Source organism: Acanthaster planci, unplaced genomic scaffold (assembly GCF_054643075.1).
Source record: "Acanthaster planci isolate LZ-2023a unplaced genomic scaffold, COTS_SCS Contig76, whole genome shotgun sequence".
Lineage (NCBI taxonomy): Eukaryota > Metazoa > Echinodermata > Asteroidea > Valvatida > Acanthasteridae > Acanthaster > Acanthaster planci.
Genome location: NW_028257698.1, coordinates 1 through 22,487, shown reverse-complemented (window position 1 = coordinate 22,487; position 22,487 = coordinate 1). Strand labels below are relative to the sequence as shown.

Below are 22,487 nucleotides of genomic sequence, written 5' to 3'. Positions count from 1 at the left end.
TTTTATTTTATCTTACAGCTTATTATTTATGACCACCAAGATTTCAAATTTAACCATGGGAAAACGGCTACTCACGTGCATTCTTAGTTGGAATTTTAACGATTATATCTAGCCCACTTGCTATATAAAGTCGGTCGCTTACGGTAAGGAAGTATACGGTAAAAATAGCTGTAAATGCCTGCCTACCTGAAGCCAATAATGAAGAGGGAGTTATACCACTGTAAGACAGGTCATATCCCCGAATTCATTTGACTGTGTTAGTAACTGTGATTGATTGACTGAAGTCTTTAAATCCATTTAGCAATAAATGTGGCCCATGAATCTGTACAAAAAAACAGCTTTAGCGCTCGAACTACAGTTCGCTTGACTGCCTTTTGACAATGTGCGCACAATATTTACCATCCAAATGACCCCCATTGTCCTGTTTTGTAAACTGCCATCCTCACAAACGTTTTTGCCAGAGAGAGTAACTCTCTCAGTGCTAGTGCAAATTCGATGACATGTTATACACTTTTTCTCTCCGTAGTGATAAATTAAATCAGCTATTGCAATAGTAACCAGCATTGTGACCGTGTCTCGGGGCCCGGTTCCTGTAGTGGTAGACTAAATGATCCAAACTATCTATCTTTCGGAAGAAATTTATTGAACTCAATTGTATTCGTCACTTTAATCTGTTTACAATTTTTACAAAATTCTTGTGATATTTGAATTGAAGGGTATTTACGAATGGAGTGGTATACAGCTCCGTTTAATATTGGCTATATTTTCATTAACTTCACCAGGTCCCCTCCACACTTTCATTCCTTTGTTATGTCACTGTAATCACAGCACTATGAAAATGATTTTAAAAATCTCCATCGTCCCAACAAGTATGAAACTCGTGCATCCCTGGTACAGGATTAACAAAGTTTCAAATCGATACTGCGTAAAACACCAGTTTACTACGAGATTTTTCATTAAGGCTGTTGCCTTGTTATGTTTAACTAATATATGAGATGAGCTTTTACTATCTTGGATAAATTTTCTAATTTAAATCTTATGAATATTGCAGAATCCAGCAGCTACCTATAATTTCAACATGTCCTAAGTATAGACAATAGTTACCTAACCCAATATTCCCATAATTATCCCGATTAACACTTCTAAGATAACAAGTAAAATTTGAAAAAAAACGTTTTATTTCCGCATGGAAAGTACACAACTATAATAACATTCCAAATACATTATTCCAGCAACCCTGAGAAAACAGAGACGAAGCGGCACACAGGAATGGAAAGATGAAATATTTCAGTCTGATTCCAAGTATTAATAAAGGATAATATTTACTATTTACAAAGCATCAGCCGTTTGGATCTGTCTATATGCATAAAAATGAACAAACTGCCCTTAAGTCAATACTTTCAATTTATAATCACGATACCGTTCAGGAAATGAAAGTACGTAACAGCAGTAGCGGGTGATGCCAATGTATGGCCATCTCACCTCTTATTATCATTGCTTTGTGTGGTGTTAAAAATGTTTAAATACATTAAGAATAAAGGTAATCCTTGCTTCTTTAATTTCTAAACTGCGTATACAGGTATCTGCGTACTTGACTTAACCAAAATAAAGATTAGTTAAACGAATGCGTTACCTTTTTGTTGTAAAAGATTAAGTATACATTTAACTATCTTTAGTTTCACACAAATTGTCTGAGTGTTTGGAAGAAATGTCAGAATGTAAAATATTAAAAAATGGAGTAAGTACAAAGTTGGTCTTAATTACCATAATTTCTAATACTATTAAGATAGATGTTTTATTACGACCAAAACACACAATGAATAAAACACAATTACCTTGAAGGTAATTTAAAGTGTCTATGTATTTTGAATGTCAACATTACTAAGAATTATGGGTGAATTACTTCGTTTGCATAAATATTTTGGTCATCCCTTCTCCAAACATGCTTTGTGCAAGAAGTGTAACATTTGTAGTTTTAGTCACAGACACTGATTTAATTCACACATTTAATTTTCACAGTTATCGCAGTTTATTCATATTGACTCATTACCTGAATAATATTTTAAAGCTTGAGGGCTTCGAAAGGGTACTGTCTGTCTTCTTATCAATAACAAAGTCTTTATTCAAACTGTAAAAAGGAAAATCATCGGTGCAATTTCATATCAAAACGAACAAATATTCAACACGCAGTTTTGGGACTTATTCATACTGAAACATTTGAAGACTGTTTCATTTTTACCACTCTCATGCTCTGAAGAAATACACACACACCGTGAAGTCGGTGAGAAGTGAACTGTTATTTGCATAATGCATTTATAATCTCAATTCCTTAGGTGAATCTGCTGACGGCGAGTCTCGCACCTACAGTTCAGTTGTCATCAAGCTCTGGTCGGATCACACTGAAATTCTCATAGTGAGCGCGATCTATAGCCATGTATGTCTGCAACAAGATCACAAAGTTAAAATCTGTCATCAATTTAGTCGTAAGTATTTTCACGACCTTGAGTACTAGAAACTAAAGCAGATTCCTTAAAAAGTGCAGATGATTGACTTATAGAAATGTTTAGAGTCAATAATACCAAACAGACGTATGTATAAAATTGAAGAAGTACATTCGAAGTTCATTATTTTGTAACTGTATGCAGCTCATGGGACAGAAGCGCAATTAAGTCTCCAACTGACTTGTCAATTTCATTTTATTTATTTGCTTTAAACTTTGCTCAGAAAATATTTCTGCCTTTGTTTTTTAGTCTTTCTAAAGTTCAAATGAACAAACCCAATATGTTAGTGGTGAAAAAAGTGGTTAAAAATCTTTTAATACTGCAAAGACAAAGGAAGAAGCAGCTAATGCATTTTGCAAAGATGGATCCTAGTACAAAGCTAACAACTAAGCTGCAAAGAACTATATTACTGACGGAATGCGTGAAATTGACATTCTCTTTTTGAAAAGATTCCTCACGTTCTCAGTCTTATTGTCATCCATTTCTCTGAGGATGCAGACCAGATCGCTGAAGGTGGGTCTGTTGCTAGGGTCCTCCTCCCAGCAACGAAGCATCAAAGAGTAGCTAATTGGGAAGAAAATGAAATACAAAAATCATCAATGACCTTGTACACCGAAAAGAAAATAAAAGCTCAATAGATATACCACAGGTATATCATACCAGTTACAGGAAATAACATCTGCCACTTTGCCCTGTTACTTACCTACGGACACCAGTCAAGGCAATGACACTTCGCAGGTTTTCATACAGAGTTCATCATCGTACGCACAGAACATTAGGAAAACACATTTGGTAATTTATGATGATACAAACAGGAATGTGTGCATATTTATTCACTCAATAACACCAACCATTTAAAAATTTTGCTTAAACTAAAAGAAAACGTTGCACTGAATCGTATGGATCGGAAAGGTTGGAGCATACTTTTCTGTTTCCAACAATGGTCCATCCTACCGATTTGAAATCTTATAAAATCTTCTTACATTTCGTCATTGCAGTTCGGTGGTTTTGACATGCGATATCCGTCCATAAGTTGAGCTGCCAATGACTTGGTAGCAATAGATGGATACGGGGTGCCCCCTGTGCCAAATGAGCGAATCGTGATTAAATTGTAGAGAATCTAATAACTTCTTTAAAAGCACATCAAAAGCACATTAAGGCCACAATGGAGGGTGAGACGATCTGAACGATTCGAATCAGTTCGAACTTTGTGAATGCAGTCATGAATTGTACTGCATAAGTTGTGGATTTATTTCTACAGGATGTCCTAGATGACTCACCAATTGAAGCTATTTCCCAAAGCAGAATTCCAAAGGACCACCTAATGTTAGACAGAAGAAAAACACTATCATCAGCCATGGCACAAATAAGTGAAACGTAGCGTTGAATTCCTAGAATGCACAGGAAAGAGGATTTTATAGCCACACCATCATAGTTTGGGAAAATGCAATGATATATGTTTGTCAAAAGAGCTGACGGTACCTCAGCTGCTTGGCTCCCCAGCATTGATTGGAGTAATCTCTATGAATCTTTGTGCTATCCTGTCTTGATATTTTCATGAAGTATTCTCATTCACCACTTTCTACTTACACATCACTCTGGGTTGTGTAGGTACGATGCATCAAGGACTCAATAGCCAACCAACGAGTGGGAACACGGCGCTGCAAATTATCAAGAAGTATAAGTATTACTTTTTGTAAACCTTATCCAACTTAACAGGCAAACTGAAACTCAACAGTCAGAAAAACTGGCCAGGGGCAAATTTTTTTTTTTTTCAAAAACTGGTTGATTTTATTCCTTACAACATTTGTTTGACAAAGATCAACACCAGTGAAACAACACGCATCTAAAATGCATACCATAGAAGTCTGGACGTAGATATCCTCCCCCCTTGAAAGTCCAAAGTCAGAAACCTTAGCAACCAGTCCATCTCCGAGCAAGATGTTTCGTGCAGCCAGGTCACGATGAATTACCTATCGAAAAAGATCACTAGAGAGAAGTGTAAGCTGAACATGATTTTTTGAATGACAGAAGAAAACACAAACACGCAAACAGATTCCCACTACATGTAGTTCATTACAAATGAATCGAATTGCTTAGTAACTTACCCCGGACATAGCTAGATGCTTCATTCCCTTAGCAACATGCAGGGCAAACTCAATGAGTTGGTCAGACGATAAGGCACCCTCACCTGAGCTTGACTCCAAGCGGCCTGTGCGCAGATAGCTGCGCAGATCACCGTTGGGAAGAAACTCCAGAGCAACGTAGAGAACATCTTTGTAAACAAAAACAATCGTAATAATGATAGGTATAGGTGTTGAGTTGTAAACTTACATTTATCAAGACTGAGTTCGTTTGAATGACCCACACCGTTACAAACTTACCTTCATTCTGACAAGCCCCAAGTAACGACACAACATTAGGATGGTAACCGATGCAGGTCATTGTACGAAATTCTTCCATGAAGTCATCCCGATCAGTTTTGGATGCTTGTCCTGCGATCATAAAGGAAACGTAGAGAACAAACCATGTATCTTTTATTTTAAGGTTACTGCTGTACGGTGGCTGATCTCCGCCAGGAATACACTTTTTTTATTTTATGGCGTTATAACGCCTTACGGCGTCCACACACTCACATACACGAGGCTCCGCTTATGCGCATAGTATTTGCAGTTACTGTGGCCGTTCTTGGACGGTTTGAATCTTGCAAGGTATGTGATAAAAGTCCTTTTTCTGCAGGTAGTCCTGATGCTCATTAATAACATGGATATAAAGCCTGGGCGTTAGGTCCAATAGGGCGTTATAACGTCATAATATGGCGTCATTACGCCCTAAAATGGGGCGTTCCAACGCCGTAAAATAAAAAAGTGTATTCTTGGCGGAGATCAGCCACCGTACTGCTGACTAAAGCAGTTTTTCCATCGGATTTTTCTTCCATTAGATTTTTTCTTCCTTGGCCAGGCAGAAACTTCCCTTGACATTCCTTCGTGTCAATCTAATGCACATTCCCATGTGGACCTTTAAATTTTTTACCGTAAAGAAACATTTATTCGCTGTGAAAGATGAATACATTGCCAGCCCCAAATCGGCCAAATCTGCCACCTTTTACGTGGCGTTTGAACAAGATGTACCCGTACACAATGTGTCTATAGCTTTATCTGGGCACGCTTCACTGTGTGTGCGCGGCACACTATCACAGTGTTCGCAAGGAGACGGGGAACCGTACGTCCATTTTCACGTGCAAGCTGTCGATCTCTATGTAGCGGTAGTCTTGTTCGTAGGTCTAGCGTGGTGGCGTTCAATCTACATTGTACGGGAACTGTTCCCACTAGACTTTTTAGCGCCCCTGCTAACTTACTGTGGCTGATAAGAAATATTCCGCGACCTTGTTTGGCCTGGTCAGGTACATGTACAAATAATGTACAACTTAAAAGGGTCGTTAGTGTACCGCGTTTTTTTACCACTGGATTTAATTTTGTAATTCTACAGGAAGGTAGAGATAAATTAACCAAAAGAAGTGAAATGGAGACACAATTTTAGCTTTTACCACTCAAAGTACATGATTTTGTAAAATATTAAATTTTATGATTTCATTAAGATTTGCATCTTCTTTGCCTCCGCGCCATACTCTATTTGCGTAATGTTCAATTCAAGGACTGATAAACTTACGGAGTTGGCATCATGTAAAACAACTAATTTTTGTAACCTTTTAGAACTTTGACTGCTGTCTTTGTCATCTTCCCGCCGATGTTCACAGTTCCTGATCTCACTTCACCAAAGTTCCCTTGACCGAGGACTGTGTCCCCAACCACCATGTTCTTCCACTTAATCTCCCATCTCAGCGCCCAAGATGGCAAGCCAATGTCTTCGTAGACAGTGGACGCTATACCATTTTCTGGCATTGTCCTTTCGTAGTCAACTTCATCCTGTGCATAAAAATGTGCCATAAAAAAGGGAACCAAAATACATTTCAAGTATTCCATGCGTAATTGTTTCCAACGTTTTCAAAGAGGGGTAAATCAAACAGTAAACATAAGAATTCCGTAAAATCAAAAGCAAGGAAGCATTATTCATTTGAAAGAAATAGCAAACACACAATTGTTTTGTAAAATGCCGAACGACTACGTTTGTTAAATGTACTTTATTTTCCTTTTACTGGCCAATTTTTTCATTTCCTTGTTTCGCTTATGCACTCATCTATTATTTCAGATAACCAGAGATGAACCAAGCATTACACTTACCATCTCTACAGTTGTCCGTTTTGGCCGATTATTCTTTGCCGTTCTTTTTTTCCTCCATATCCTCACACCAAATGCAATCAATACGATGGTGAATGCCGTACCTACTACACTCACCACGGCGATTACTGTAGCATTGTCGGCTTGGGCATTTGCTAGAAAGAAAATTACCAGATTAACACAAAATAAGGCGATCTAATATTGATAAAGTGAGCTGAAAAGACCATGGAACAGGAAGGCTATAGAACTGACAAGTCTTTAATGAAGAGAACTTCAATCAATAATGCTTAGTTTAAATTCTTAACACGTGTTTAATGCATCTGATCTAACCGCTGCTTGTAAACGAGCTTTACAGCAAAATGCCAATATTCAGATCAAGGAAGTAATGTATTATCGTATTATGTGATGTGAAATAGGCCTTAAGCGTCTTGCTAATATGGGAAGCTCAAGTCGAAAGCACGTTGATGTGTCCATTTTAAACAAACTTTAAGACTACCCAAGGGGGGCAGACTGGTAGTGGGTTCAATCACATTTCAACAGTGATCATTCCAACAGGAAATAGCCATAAGGGGGAAACTAGAACAATTCGAACCACGGACAGCACCTAAAATACGCTGGTCAAGATACCTCGATATAGGACTCTTTCTTTCCTTGATTAGTGTCCATGATCCTGCATATATAATAATGCTTAGAGTGTTTTGCAACTCCTATGCCTCGCCTAATATATTACCTGCATGCTTCCAACAGTGGCAATTTGTCGTAAAAACCTTTTAACAGCAGCGTTTTTCCTTACCTGTGTAGATTGGTTGCAACAAGTCACTCGTTACATAATCTTCCTGTAAAGGGGAAGAACATCATTTTCAAAGTGATGAACAATGATACAGAAGTGCTGTAAACAAGATAACGTGAGGGGACCAGGATTTGTTTTATTTCATACACGCACCTCTCACCTTTACACAGGGGACTCATGGGAATCTGTAAAACCCGGAATCTTAGAAACATCAGGAGTGTTACCCATATCCCTGAGATGACTCACTCAACAAAACGATCATCTGATGGCTTCAGCCTTCAACCCCTTACATTTGGTAGTTGAATAAATGGGCTCAGATCTTACCGTTCCATCTTCCAACACAGCATACGCCCTTATGAACGCTGTATACTTGGTACTAGGCGCTAGCGGTCCATTCTCTCCCTCGTGGTGTCGTGTCGTTTGCCTTCGCTTGCGTCTTGAGTCATTGCTACCACACACAGAGATTCCTCCACTTCCTACAGTAACGTCTCTTCCTTCAGTCAGTTCGTGCCTTTTGTGTTGGTAATCGAAAAGATTTTATTATACTGTTGCGTTCCCTAAATATCAAGTCGATGGTAGCATGGACTTTATTAGTGTCTACGGGATGTGATATTTGGGGTCAACAATTTATTAAAAGGTGGACGTGAAACAAGGGGTTTGGGTGACAGTCAAACTGTATGGTTGGTTTATTGCTCTCACTTCTCTTCATCAAAGTTCAATGTGGGTTTGAAGAAGGTGTAGCTTAACATAATACAACACACAAAAGGCAAAGTTATAGAGAGGCGAAGTTGTATACGAGTGTAACTAAACTACAGTTTGGCAGGACCATTGGAAATGTGAGTCGGACGGAGTGGGTACGGTACATGTGTGTAGCATCACACAGCTAGGCTACACTCATCACATTGACCACCACATTGACTAGCAAGGGCTGGACGGGGCCAGCGCCGGTATGTACCGACCGCACTGCTGCTCAGACTGCAATGAGTTGAGCGCAAGGATAAAGTCGCCACACTGTGTACCATTGGCTCAGCATAGAGATGGGGAGGACTGGGCTAGTTAGCAGGACAAGGGTGGCGAGGGACACGGGGGTGTCTCGCCCGGCAATCGGTTCAGACGTAGCGGTGACGGGCTGCTACTACTCGCTCTAGCACCCTGGGCTAATTCGTACCGCTCTCGCATCGGTCCAAGCTAAGCAAGCTGGCCATTCATATGGTTATATTTCTTTGCCATAAGAATGGGTACTATCGCACTTCTCTCAGAAAGGGTCCAACTGCCGCACTACGACAGGGGTTTGGTCCGCCGCACCTGACCGACGAGCGAGGGAAAATCTGCTCTATTTATAGGCTTTTAGAGTCATAGGAATTAATAAAGTATGAGCGTCGGTGAACAGCTCAACCAATGAAAACCTTCCATCTCAAAGGGTCACATGACTTCCTGCTAGAGACAGAATAAGAAGTCACGTGTACAAAGTGTAGAGGCGGGTGCGTGAAAGTGCTTACCCGGTCATCTCTAGCGTATGATTGACAGTTACAAAGTTTGAGGTTTCTGAACATTAGCATTTCAGGGAACCTTACCACGCCCAACCACGCAGCCACGTGGAGGGGAATTTCGACATGCCAAAACTGAACAGAGAAAACACAAGGATAAAGGAGTGAAGGAACACGCGATCATGCCAGAGTACAGCATGAATAACTTAATACAAAATTAGCGTCTCTGCTACATGTCCATAATGCATAGCTGAGCTAAATAAGAGACCCTGACCAATGCAAGTACCGAGAAAGAGTAAACTAGGGGGCGCTAGAATTCCAAGATTTGCGGGAGCGCAACAATACGTTTTAAGAAAAAAACAACCGATTATGCTTAAATAAATGTGTGTGTTCTTACCGTCTTTGTCAAAACACTTCTGCTTCAATTTATTTGTTTTGTTAAATTAGAGTCAATTTCCTTGTTAGGAACAAAAATGAATAAGAATTCTTAGTCGAACATAGCGTTAGGTGAAAACATTGAAGTGTTTGATTTTAACTTGAGAAAGAATCTGCTCATTGCTAAACAGAATTGGACGCTTTCAACACGCGTTCTGTGCGTCTATAGCTTCCCAACGCAACAGGCCTTTTTTTTATCATGCACAGCTCAATAAAATTCCTGTTAAAGCATTACAACCGCAAACGGCCAAATTTAAAGCATTGCAGTACTGGTGTGGCAGAACGCACATACCCTACTAGGGTCAATGCTACATAAGCTCTTCCTGTTGTATCATGTGCCTCGAGGTAGGTACCAAGCATGTCGGGATGATACAAAACATCCGGGTCTCTGTCATCGATGTCGTCATTATTATTCAACCGAATGATTGTTACTTCAAAGCAGCTGTTGAATAAATGACAGGCTTGAGTGAATTTATGTGCTCAGCAATTTGTGTTATGCCCGTGAAATTCAGCTTTGTGAAAATATCATATAGGTTGTATTAAATAGGTTGTATGAATCGATTGCTCAAGGTTTTGTGCAAAATTGTCATTTCACTGTTTGAAAATTGGCACACGACGTTGTTTCAACTTGAAAAATGACTCAAGGTCATTTTAGTGGGTAAAAAACTGGGTTACAGAATCAACTGTGGGGTGTTTTTAGTGTGATAGTAATACTTAGACGTTGTACCTTATTGGTCCTCTTCGTTGACTTATTGGTGCTAACCTCATTATGAATGTGTTTGCAGTTACAGGATTGCCGATGTCCGTTGGTGGGACTGGAGTCGTTGGCTTAGCAGGAACTATGCATGATTTGCAGGATAAAAAACATGGAAAGTCAGTCTTAGTTGAGTGTAATTCAAGCAAAAGGCGAGCATAAAGACTGTGTGTGTATAATTTACAGTGTGTGTGGAAGCAATCTATTTCAATACCTGCTGCGTTGGTGGTGCAGCTACCGACTGCTTCTGAGCTTTTTTCTCCCGTTGCTATAGTAGTGGCGCTGACTTTGAATCGAAAGTCTGTAAAACTGGCCAAGTCGCTCTTGTTAAATGAATATGATTCTTGACTGCCATCAACAATTTTTGCACCGGAGTTTTGGATGTCAGCCTGTGCACTAAATCCCGTCCCGGGCTGGGGATAAGCATTGTAGTAAACCTAAAAAGATACAATGATAAAAAAAATACCTGGATCTGTTGCCTGCTGAACTATCGCCAGGAGTGTGGATATTACTGCCCACGGTGCATTACGCGATAATAGAAATGTTTGAAACTTAACCTGTGGTATTTGAGGCGAACCTTTATCAAACCTCTACAAAAGTTGTGGTGGTCAGTTGGTGAACACCCAGGATATAAATTATTTATTAGTTATCCAAAAGTTCTTGTGCGTTTGGAGGTTCGGTCATTCTAACTGATAAACCTTCTGTTTCTGGATAAAAAGCAGATAAATCGAAGTGAAATAATTCACTTTAAAGTTAGACCCTAGGAGTGAGGTTGATGCCTACAAACAAGATTACTGGATGATTAACTCTACCGTGTAACTTTGAATTATTCCGTTTACAACTTCAGGCTGGTCCCAGCTTATAATGCAGGAGTTTTCTTGCTCTTGGCTTGCAACATTCAGCGGTCGTGATGGAGCTGGAAGGGAAAACTATTGCACATTGATAATCTTGGTCAAGAATTTAAATGACAGAGTCGCTGCAAAAATCATATTGAGTGAATCTGGAACATTGTCGTCCCAAGTTTTCCTCTAAAATGCTTACCGACGGATCAAAAATCGAAGGGAGAGGCTTTCTAAGAAAGTCAGGTCTGAAAGAATCGTAAAAGCATTCTAGTACCCTCCGAGGCCTGTATATCGAGCCAAAAATAGCTACCGGGGCAGAATTCTGTTTTCAATGTTTTGGGGCGGGGGACTTTGATTTAGAGTGGGAGTCATTGTCTGTCATTTTTTACTAGTACGCTTGGGTATGTTTTCGACACTTATCGCTCAGTGCGTGGAGTTGGTGTTCTCACAGCCTAAGCCAGTAAAAAAATCTAACTGTTGCTTCAAATGACGTTGAAATGAGTGAAGTATAATTTTCAAAAAGAATCCTTAGAGACATTTAATTCTTTACAATGTTTTCTCACTGTCTTGAGCAGTTGTGAAAATCTGCTGAGTTGGGTTGCTTGTAAGATTTTGTCCACCTTCCTTGTTAAATGAAATCACCACCACAGTGTAATCAGTGTATGCTGTCAGACCTTCGACTAGTAATGATGTCACATTTCCAGTTACTTGAGCTGTTGTTTGAAACACATTAAGAAACATTTCAGCAAGGCGCTTATAATGGATGAAGTTCTAAGAATAATTGGGCATTCATGTCTTCTTGTTCTTTATGTTCAAAGGTGATTTTTGTTAACGACATTCTCAAAGTACAGTGGAAGATAACAAGGTCCTAATTGGGATGTTACAAAATTACCTTTTATCACAAGTACCTCGTATAATGAGTAAAAGGTCAATAAAGACTTGGGCACTCATTTTTTCTTTCTCGTAAACATGATGTTGTAATAGCAGTGTTCATGACTGTGTTTGATTAGAAGATATTGTTAATGGCTGCAGATGTTTATTCTTCTGTTGTTGCAAATTAACTTTTATAAACAGCGTACAGGCACAACAGTTTGTAACTTACCCATTTTAATGTTGGCACCATCTGACTGTCTAGTTACGTTGATTTTATAGCCATCAATTGGTCCATTTTGAACGGCTGGCTCATCCCAAATGACAACAAAGCTTTCTGGTTGGACATCCATTGGAGCAAGATTCCGAGGCTCAGATGGCTCTATGGCAGGTTTTTCAAACACTAATTTAATAGACTGATCCAAGCTAAAGAAAATAATGCTGCCATACTAAATGAAGTTTAGCTCTTATTTGAAAGTGAAACATTTATTTTGGGGATATATTTCTATAATTCACGAGGAAGCAATATTTACTTGTCTTCAAAGTCCGTTGAGGTCCACCTGCCTGGATGTCGCTTGATCCAACCTTGTTTGTACATTGGACTTGCACGTAATACTCCGTGTAGGCTTGCAGACCTGTCACAATGTGACTCACATCAGTGACTGGACTGCCTGGTGATGACATAAATGGACCAGTTGAAGTAGTGCTGTAATTCACCTGGCAGATTGGAGGTGGTAGGTTACCATCGAAGGTGATGACCAAGGATACGTTAAGTTGATCAGAACTTAATGCAGAAACCTGAACAGTGCCAATCGCAGGTCTCTCTGAAACGAAATCAGTAAGAAAATGCGTGGTTCAGTGATGGCTGACCAATAGAACATGATTACAGTTATATGTGTGTAAGTTTATCGATTAAGTGATGAAGGCATTAGTAATCATTTTTGCAAGAATTGTTTTCCAAAGCTTAGCAGTCCAGGTTTTGGTTGCATTTGAGAGCATAACATTGGCGATATTCCGGCTATAATTACATCACTACGTGTATTACTAAACTGTTTACTTGGCTTTAGTCTCCAGAGCATTTTATATCTAAAAACTGAAGAGCTGAGAGATTAGGAATAAAAAATACCGATAACGAAGACCAATGCCTCCCTTATGTCATCCATCACACTGCAGGCATAACTGCCATTGTCGGTAGCGATCACGTTGTTGACAGTCAGGTAGCTTATCTGCTCAAAGTCTCCAAGGGACGAGTTTGTTATGGCGTACTTGGCATCATCGATAATTTGATTACTTCCAAAGTACCATGCGATGTCAACATTTGATCTTGCATACACTGTGCAGCTGATCCGAACAGTATCACCGACTTCTCCCTCAACAGGATCCGACACAGATATGATTCTGCCATCAACTATTAAGAGAAGATCACATCAACTATAAAATAAAAAGTCCTGGTTATAGCTTGCACTTCTTTCTCTACTTTACTTATTCTCTACTTTACTTTTTTTATGCGGACAGCGTGGTTTTTATAGACATACAAAACACAATATTGTTGAGAAATGATTTTATTTTAAGATGTACATTGTAGATTCATGTCCTAAATGTCAGCCTGGGAATAACAACAATAGCGTTAAGTAAAATCAAACCAAACTGTGGGACAAAACATTTTAATTACAGAAGCAAGCACAAGGGATCAGACTGTTCGTTGCTTGTCTTCAGCTTGATTTTTCAATATGAATATAAATGATGAATATCTTTATGGAAATGGCTTCTTCGAGGCTATTCAAGAATTAAGGCCTCGTGGGAGAGGTCAGTTTTAAGATGACGTTTTATTGCTGATTTGATATAAATTACATGTACTTCTTGTAGAATGTGAATGGACATTGGCAGACTATACACGTAGGACATTAGAACAGATACTAAATTGCTATTTTAAATATAATTTTCCCAGTTTTCAATTTCCATTTTTTTATTGGGAGTACCGGTAGTTTTTTGAGGGGCACAATTCCAAACATAAAAAAGGAAATATCCCTGATGCTAAAATCATAATTCCAATGAACTCAATCATGGGGGTAGTGTGCCTTCCTTGTTTATAAACTATCGGCATATGTACATGTACCTGAAAGTACAATGTATGCAAGTCTACACAAAGTAATGTACATGATGCTAAAAATTTTGGTATTTGATAAACAGACTTAACAGGGAAAACACCAAAAATTCAGCTGATACATAGGTACATGTACATGTATATGCAAGGTTCTTATTTTTAACAAGAGCCACTCCCATGAACCATGTTCCAAAATGTTGGCATGATGTAATCATTACATGATGACATCAGTTTTGGACTACTGAAAAACTGGTTTTCAAGCTTGCAACTTACCTTAACTTTAAACTGTTTTAAAATTTCTCTTATTAAGTCAAAGGGATAAAGGGCTGTTTTCAATATATGATCCGCTCCAGAAAAATGGGTAATACGTCGCCAGATTCAGGTTATGAGTTTTTGGAGTGGCTGGGATTCTGTACATCAAAACCTACAATATGATATCTGAATGACCTCTGTAGTGCGCTGCGTTCTGGAGACATGGACATCTATATATCCACATTTTCGGATTCAATAAAAGCACTTTTCGAGAAAAAGCTCAAAAAAAAAAACTCAAGAAGTGTAGCACTTGCAAACACAATGCTATACAGGATTTCCTACTGAATGATCAATGTTTTATATTTATTCATCAGTATCTGTGTTTGTAGTCTCAAATTCTCAAAGCAAAGTATAAAAGAAAACCAAAATATCACGTTTCTGAGGAAACCTCCAAATACATGTAGAACAGGCCATTATGTGATTTGGCATTACACAACTTATTACAGTTGACTCTCGTTATAACACAGTTGCAAGGACCAGACAAATTACGTTGTTATAACCAGGACTTTGTTATAAGAGTGGAAAAACAACGAAAAACATAAGAATTCAAGAAAGTAGGATTCTCAGAAATTGTTCTTTGTAACAGTATTTTTTATAACAGTGTTCTTTATAATGAGAGTACTGTACTTTTTTGCAGAGCGGGTCAAATATGACGTGACCATGCTGGAATCAATCTATATACAAGAACTACTTACTGAGTACATCCAGATCAAACGGCCCAGTTACCGGTTCCATTCCGACTGCAATGGCTGTACAGGTGTATCTGCCATTGTCATTTGGCATCACATCACTCTGTATCCTTTCATACAATCCCTCTTCACTCATGTTCATTGGCAAAACAGTGAAATTGGGATAGGTGATTGTCACTGGTAAGACAAGATCTCTGGAATGCAGATTGACTTTGCAATTCCATGTGATATTATCTACACCAGGCCTGTCTAAGACAGGATTAGGATCTGGCATCAGGGTCACTGCAAGATTTCCTGTAAAATGGAAATAGAATTTGAGTTACATTAAAATACAAGTGAATTCTATCTTCATGATTGATTCACTTGAAAGTTCACAATCAGAAATCAACACAAGATAATGAGTCATAAACCTACAGCATAACTGGTGTCCAATTTGGTTTGGGAAAGTGTGCTGGTCAATATGTGTGTAGGTTACATGACCGGTGAAAATAATGACTTTTTATCCCTTGGCATAGCCGTCTTTGACCATACCTAAACCCACTTTAAGTATAGTTAATGTTGATGCATAATCTTTAAGAGTGATATGTGTGTCCCTTCAGTTCTAGTTCCCAGTGGCGTATCATTTCATAACTAGTATCCCCGTATCAACGGAAATGACAAACAACCTGTTTGAACATCTTGTTAGTCAAGGTCAGTTGCTTGATTGAGATGACATGAAATGTGTTCTTACTTTTGTCACATGTCTTGCCACTGAATTCTGCATCATTGCACGTACAAGTTCCATCAACATTATTACATACGACGTCATTCTGGACTGGTGCTACACAGGTGCAACTCTCTTGACAATTGAAGCCATAATGGACTCCTGGAGTACAAACTGTGGAAAGACAAAGAAAGTCAAGAATTCCATAATGATAAATTCTATAAGCTCCTTTGCTTTGTGGTAAAAAATCATTGACTTTCCAGGAACATAACACAAATTAAGCCACTGAATGTTTGCTTTTCAATGATTTCATTCACTTGGGTGTTGCATTGCCTACCCTATGTACTTACTTGTGCAACCTCCATCACCAACACCATTTCCTTCAAAACCACGGTTACATTGGCAGGTGAAGCCACCTTCTGTGTTATTGCATGTAGCATGCATATTACAGTCATGTCTGTCTTGAGCACTGGTACATTCATCAACATCTAAAAAAAATGACAAACCACAAACGTTTTACGACGAGACGTCTGAATTTTTTTAACATTTCCTTAAACAAATTGAACCTAAAATAAATAACACAGTTATCCTAAAACAAAGCCTCAAAAGCCATCGCCATTAAAAATGCCTTAATTAATCATTTATCTCCCTAAATAATCGATCAGACCTACAAAACAAACCTCTTATATTCAGTTGATAGGTTCCATCGGCAGAAATAGTGGTTTCTGGATTTGCAGTGGCCACACATGTATAGATACCACTATTAGTCTGGTGTACATCACTGAGTGTTTGCTCATGCAATCCATTCATGCGATGAGTCATTGTCATTGATGTTGATGATCCTGGATGCATCAAACCAACCAGTACATCGCTATTTGGTAGGTTTATTGTGCACTGTATGGTTACGTTGTCTGCAGACCGTGTGTCAGAAACTGGACTAGGTGGTGTAGATGTCACAGAAACAACATTCAAGGAGTCTGAAAAGAAATGTTCAATAAACCAAATGCTTTGTTCTATGAGTGTGTTGCTCTTTGAAAGGACAGACAAAGTCTGATAAAACCAACGTAAAGTGGGAAACTTTAATCAGGTCGCTTCTACCTTGTATTGTAACAGTGAAAAGGACAGAGACAAATCTCAAATTAAATTGGCATTCCGTTCACATACATGTAATAAACAAAGACTTTAGAAAACAGCAGTGTAGGACACGTAGGAAAGGCCCCACAAATTTTGTGTTAATGAACATCTGCTGCGGAATGTACATTGTAAGTAGAAGTTCTGTTACTAACAGAACTTCTACTTAGAATTGGAGTTAGATCTTTTCCTTTCCATTCAAGCTAACAGTTAGCTTGAATGAAAAGGAAAAGATCTAACTCCAATTCAACAGGCCTGTACTAATAGGTTTAAAAGGGGACTGTAACAACCACTGTTTTAGTCAATATGTGTCTGGAAATGATGAGCGATAAAGTCGTTGTCAATGCTTTCATTAAGACACACGATAAGGAAAATTAATTGCTGACCTTTATCACACACAGCTCCATGAAATGCTGGTGTACAGCTACAAACACCGGTTTCTTGATTACAAGTCCCACCACTCACGCAGTTACATCTCTGATTACAATTGGCTCCATAGAAGTCATCAAAGCAATCTGGTAAAAAAATCCACACAATTTGCTTCATATTTGTTTGTAAGTGTACAGAATTCTTATTATGGAATATAAAAAATAGAAAAATACGCCAAAACATGTTACAATTTTCTTCACAATAATCATATTATCACCGACAAGTTGTTTGACATTACTTACTAACAACTAAGGGGTAATTTGCAGACATTGGAACTGACATTCCATTAATGACTCTTGTTGCTTCACATTTGTAGGTTCCTGCGTTGGCTGGATGGACATCATTGGTCAAATCCACAGTATAGACACCATTTGTTGACACACTCAATGGAAGTGCTTGATTGTTTGGAACCTTGGTTATTTTGACAGAGACATCATTGTCAGGAAGGTTAACAGTACAAGTCAGAGACACTGCCTCTTGGTTTGTAGCTGTGTCTGTTACTGGACTAGCAGGATTAGAAGTCAAGGAAACCGTCAAATCATCTGAAATGATAACCAAGAGGAAAGTAAGTAAGAAAAATATTCTGTGTGTCCATTGCAATAGCATCTCTGTAAAAAAAATCTACATGGGTTTTACCCATTTCTCTTGGTCGAGAGCCAGTCACCTGTGTGATTTGTAACAGTTGATGAACACTTTCCCGGTTTTATACAAAAAGCTGAGTGTCTGGATTCTAACTCCAATACTCGGCAACCATCATCATCATGTTAGCACGATTAACACAATCAATGCGTATCTATTTCACAGATTTGGGAATGAAAATTACATGTACACCAACTGGGCAGTATTCTGAGTCATATTATACATGTTAGAGACGTTCACTAATATATAGATATGGATGGAGGGGTGTTTCATAAAATCTGATTTTAAACTGAAGAACAAAATCATTGCAAAATATGAATGTATGAATTGTTTTCAATCTTTCACTCAAAAAGGTACATGTATTTACAAATAGGAATAATAGTGTGATGGGTCAATTTTAAACTAATATGATTAAAGACGGCTATGAGCCATTGGCTCAGTGCATTAACGTCCAAAGGTCCCTCTTGTGCTTGTAAAGTACTAGTTTAAAAGGGCCCTCCACATGTTTGCTTCCTTATTCAGAGGCTTTTGTTATTTAAATTGGTAATTATATTATTTTCAATTTTCATAAATGTTTCATTTGAATTGTGTTGGAATTATTTGGCAATGCGTGCATCTCACAAATATCCCTTTTCACAAACTTTGTTCTTGGCACACTTTTTCATAAAACGGTAGTGTTTAAAAGGTATATGGAAAAAACAATGCTACCTCCTTGGGTTGAGTTTATTATGCATTGTTAACATTAAAATAAACCTGAGTACTTAGGCAAAAGCAAAACAGATTTCGTTGGACTGTCAAGTCCTATACATACTTCACAATCTCTCTGACTTACCTTTATCACACACAGCTCCATTAAATGCTGGTGAACAGCTACACCCACCAGTGTCTTGATTACAAGTCCCACCAATCACACAGTTACATCTCTGATCACAATTGGCTCCTGAGAAATCAGCCATACAATCTAAACGAAAGTACATAATTGTAAATAGTTGCATCGAAATTCTGCCAGGGTATAATTTACATTGTATAAAATCTTCAACAGATGGGCGATGGGGAAGATGGGCGATAAGGAAAACCTTGTTCCATATTTGATAGACACGTGAAGAAATCATGAAGAAATCACATGAAGAAGTGTCAAAAATCTTGCTTTTCTTGCTATGTGTGCTTTATGGTACACTCAAGCTTCTGGTACTGACATCTCACATTACTGGTAGTTGAGTGCCTGACTGTGACCGACTAATAGCTTATACTTTACGTCACAGTTTGGACTATTTAGGCAAAGCCTTGAAGGAGATGGCCAAATATCTGACTACATTAAATTCCTATTTACTAGAATTCAAATCCCACCTAGAAAATAGGGTACGAAAATATGATGCTCAAGCCAGTAGGACGAAAATATAGACATACAAACTTGTAAATTAATAGCATTTACTCAAAAATAAACCATTTGAAACAATGGAAAGCAGCAAATTTTGTTATTTTGACAGCCATGCTTGACAGAGCAGGTTAGCATGGAAACATTGCGATAAGCGTACCTCCACTATTCTGCTCTGATATGACAAAACAGGAGTATAATGTATTAACCACTACCAGCCGGGGACTCCGGGATCGGAGCCGTATGGTTTATATGTGTGGCCGGGGTCTCCGAACTCGGACAAAGGAAACAAGGCCCTGTAACAAAAGACCGTACTCCGAACAAAAGACCAGGCTGCTGGGCATGACCGGCATTTTTCGCTCTCAAAAGTGGTGATAATCCAGCGTTATTTTGAAACCGTATACCAGGGTTTTGGGTATTTAGAGCAAACGGATTACCACCGGGGACAAAAGCTCTCCACCACCGCAGCGATGAGCCACACAGCACTGCTGCATGCTAATCTGGCCCCTATTGAAAAGAGGTCGGCAGTGCACTGAGCCAGGTTCGTGAACAAAAGACAGCTGTATAACACCGCACAATCTGGGCTCTGTTTACAAGGCTGCAGGCCTGGCTGAAATATTCGGGTGTCAATGAAGGTCACCTGTCAACTTAGAGTAGTGCCTGAAGATTACTCTGTGCGGCTATAAACGACTGTTAAATGGAATGATGAATTGTTGAAGGATTTTGAAAACGGAAAAAATGATAGTCATGCCGGCCCAGCATCCTCAACATTGAAAAATGCCCTGGTCCGAAGTGGTTAATAACAAAATCTGTGTCTCAGCAGGGATGCTTCACGATATTAAGTTTAAAGAATTTATCAGTCATGTTTTCCACAAGCTTCAACTTACCCACTTGCAACATGCGGTCAGCAGTCTTAGTCACTGGACTTGCACCATTTGTTGTAACCGTACATCTATAGGTTCCTGTGTCCGCAGGATGGACATCAAATAAGTCTGCAGTGTAAACGCCATCTGATACACTATGTGAGATTGGTGTAGTACCTGGAACCTTAGTTATCGTTACAGACACATCAGGAGCAGGAAGATTGATGTTACACATCAAGGATACAGACTGAGGTGTACCAGCAACGTCCGTAATTGGACCAGTTGGATTGGATGTCATGTCTACAATCAGATCATCTGAAAGAGGGAAAAGGGAAACGTCTCGGTCAATGTCTTACAGTTGATGTCAAATGCAAACAGTGCAATATATAACACAGAACACAGTAAACCCAAGAAAATTCAGATTTGGTTAAATTGATTCGAAGTTTAACTTAAAAAATCACGTGAAACATTTGATTTCACGTGTCCTTTATAAAACTCCTTTTTAATTGAAGTCATATCGAGTTAATAGGATTTCAACTTTTCCCAGGCAAATAAACCAGGAACATTTGTTCAAAATCATGTATGTTTCCCCCTTTTAAGTCAAACTGACAAAGAATAATATTTTATATATTTATTCACTCCAATCATGACAGGGACTTTGCGAAATTTCCAGAAATGTTTTGCTTAAATCAATCACTTTGCCACTGGCTCTGCTGGGTTTTTACAGCACTGATCTCTGTAATGCCACCTCACGCATGCTGTTTAAGTACCCATCCTACACACAAGTATATTCTCTGCAACAGACTTTTCATATACCTGGCCTGACGCTCCATTTCCTGCTCCATTGCCATTGCTAAACTGCAAGAAATCAGCACTGTGCACAAGTGCATGTACCAGGTCTTTCTAGCTGGATAAAAGTCTACATATGCATGAAATCACAGGCTGCCAGTTTTGGATTGATTATTTTGTGTGGGTTAAGTACAAATTGTTATGACAGTTTTTAAATATGGTAACACTTACGACAAGAATAAGTGGGGCACAATGGCTGAAACTTGCCTTATTTTTTTTTTAGTTTCATTTTTTTTTCTGTTTACATAGTACAACATGTTTTAATGTTAGAATTTACCAGAGGCACAATGGTACTGCTTTGTTTTATTCTTCGTGGACTGCTAACCGTTGTATGATTGAAAATCAGTGGTCAAGTATATACCTGTAGCCTTCGTCACAGTTGTCGGATTTTCGCTTTTGTTGGAAAAAAATTGGTTGGTCCCATTCTATCCAACAAATATCTGAGCATTACTAAGGGAATAAATATGTGCTTGGCCGGTCTGAAATGGGCGTTTAAGACCGGCTCATGAGAATGGATGCCACTAATGCCCGAGCCACATGCAAGGGCTTTATCAGTGTTCATTCTCCTACACATCTCTTCCCATTCATAAATACCATTTAGTTGGAGAGACAAAGGAAACCATGATAAATTTCCAAGGATTTAGTTCAAGAATTTTATTTTCATTATCTTGAATGTCCCCATCCAATCGATGGTATATTCTTTGTGCAAGTAGTCCAGAAGAATCTCCTTATATGGACTTGGCGTGTGTGTGGCGAGTTCCGCATGCTGCGCGCACACAGACTCTTGACCAATAGGAATGGATTAAACTGTCTCATATCCAGGTGCCAGTGCGTGCTTTACGCAGTGAGCATTATCAAATGTAAATGTTGGGTCACGTGGCATGTTTCAACCAATAGGAATAGAAAAACTAACCCAGGTATTTATGAATGTATACTTCAATCTCTCAAATAGTTCCATGTGTCTTGAAGAGCCTCCGTCATCCAAGTATAGATGATGTGTTATATCATTTACATAATGCTATGACTTGCTAAAGCTACAGCAAAAAAATTCTATTTTTTTTCCTAAGACGCTTATAGGACTAACTGAGGGTATAAATACTACAACTCCTACAAGACTGTTTTTCTGTCATCTCTCTGACTTACCTTTATCACACACAGCTCCATTAAATGCTGGTGAACAGCTACACCCACCAGTGTCTTGATTACAAGTCTCACCAATCACACAGTTACATCTCTGATCACAATTGGCTCCTGAGAAATCAGCCATACAATCTAAACGAAAGTACATAATTGTAAATAGTTACATCGAAATTCTGCCAGGGTATAATTTACATTGTATAAAATCTTCAAAAGATGGGCGATGGGGAAGATGGGCGATAAGGAAAACCTTGTCCCATATTTGATAGACACGTGAAGAAATCATGAAGAAATCACATGAAGAAGTGTAAAAAATCTTGCTTTTCTTGCTTTGTGTGC

General features: G+C 38.7%; 1 protein-coding gene across 4 annotated transcripts; it reads right to left on the bottom strand.

Moving 5' to 3' along the window:
- Positions 1-1,155: 1,155 nt before the first annotated feature.
- LOC110982772 (uncharacterized) lies at positions 1,156-22,284 on the bottom strand. Of its 4 annotated transcripts, XM_087132068.1 has the most exons (29): positions 22,155-22,284; positions 20,187-20,477; positions 18,757-18,885; positions 17,528-17,827; positions 17,243-17,371; positions 16,406-16,702; positions 16,076-16,213; positions 15,753-15,899; positions 15,029-15,316; positions 13,044-13,325; positions 12,451-12,741; positions 12,150-12,299; positions 11,611-11,760; positions 11,018-11,121; positions 10,420-10,642; positions 10,179-10,290; positions 9,744-9,893; positions 7,854-8,040; positions 7,533-7,575; positions 6,743-6,894; positions 6,208-6,427; positions 4,886-4,996; positions 4,610-4,776; positions 4,361-4,474; positions 4,092-4,162; positions 3,782-3,822; positions 3,485-3,581; positions 2,960-3,065; positions 1,156-2,440 (listed from the first exon to the last, which is right to left on the bottom strand). In XM_087132068.1, exons 1-29 carry the CDS (start codon positions 22,276-22,278, stop codon positions 2,369-2,371), a joined length of 4,686 nt encoding a protein of 1,561 aa, XP_086988194.1. In that variant the 5' UTR covers positions 22,279-22,284; the 3' UTR covers positions 1,156-2,368. The 4 variants fall into 4 exon arrangements, 2 of the variants coding, with proteins under 2 accessions (XP_086988194.1, XP_086988195.1); XM_087132069.1 differs by lacking the exons at positions 6,208-6,427; positions 6,743-6,894; XR_015424009.1 differs by lacking the exons at positions 1,156-2,440; positions 2,960-3,065 and having other exon boundaries at positions 3,490-3,581; positions 3,782-3,892.
- Between the last annotated feature and the right edge of the window lie 203 nt (positions 22,285-22,487).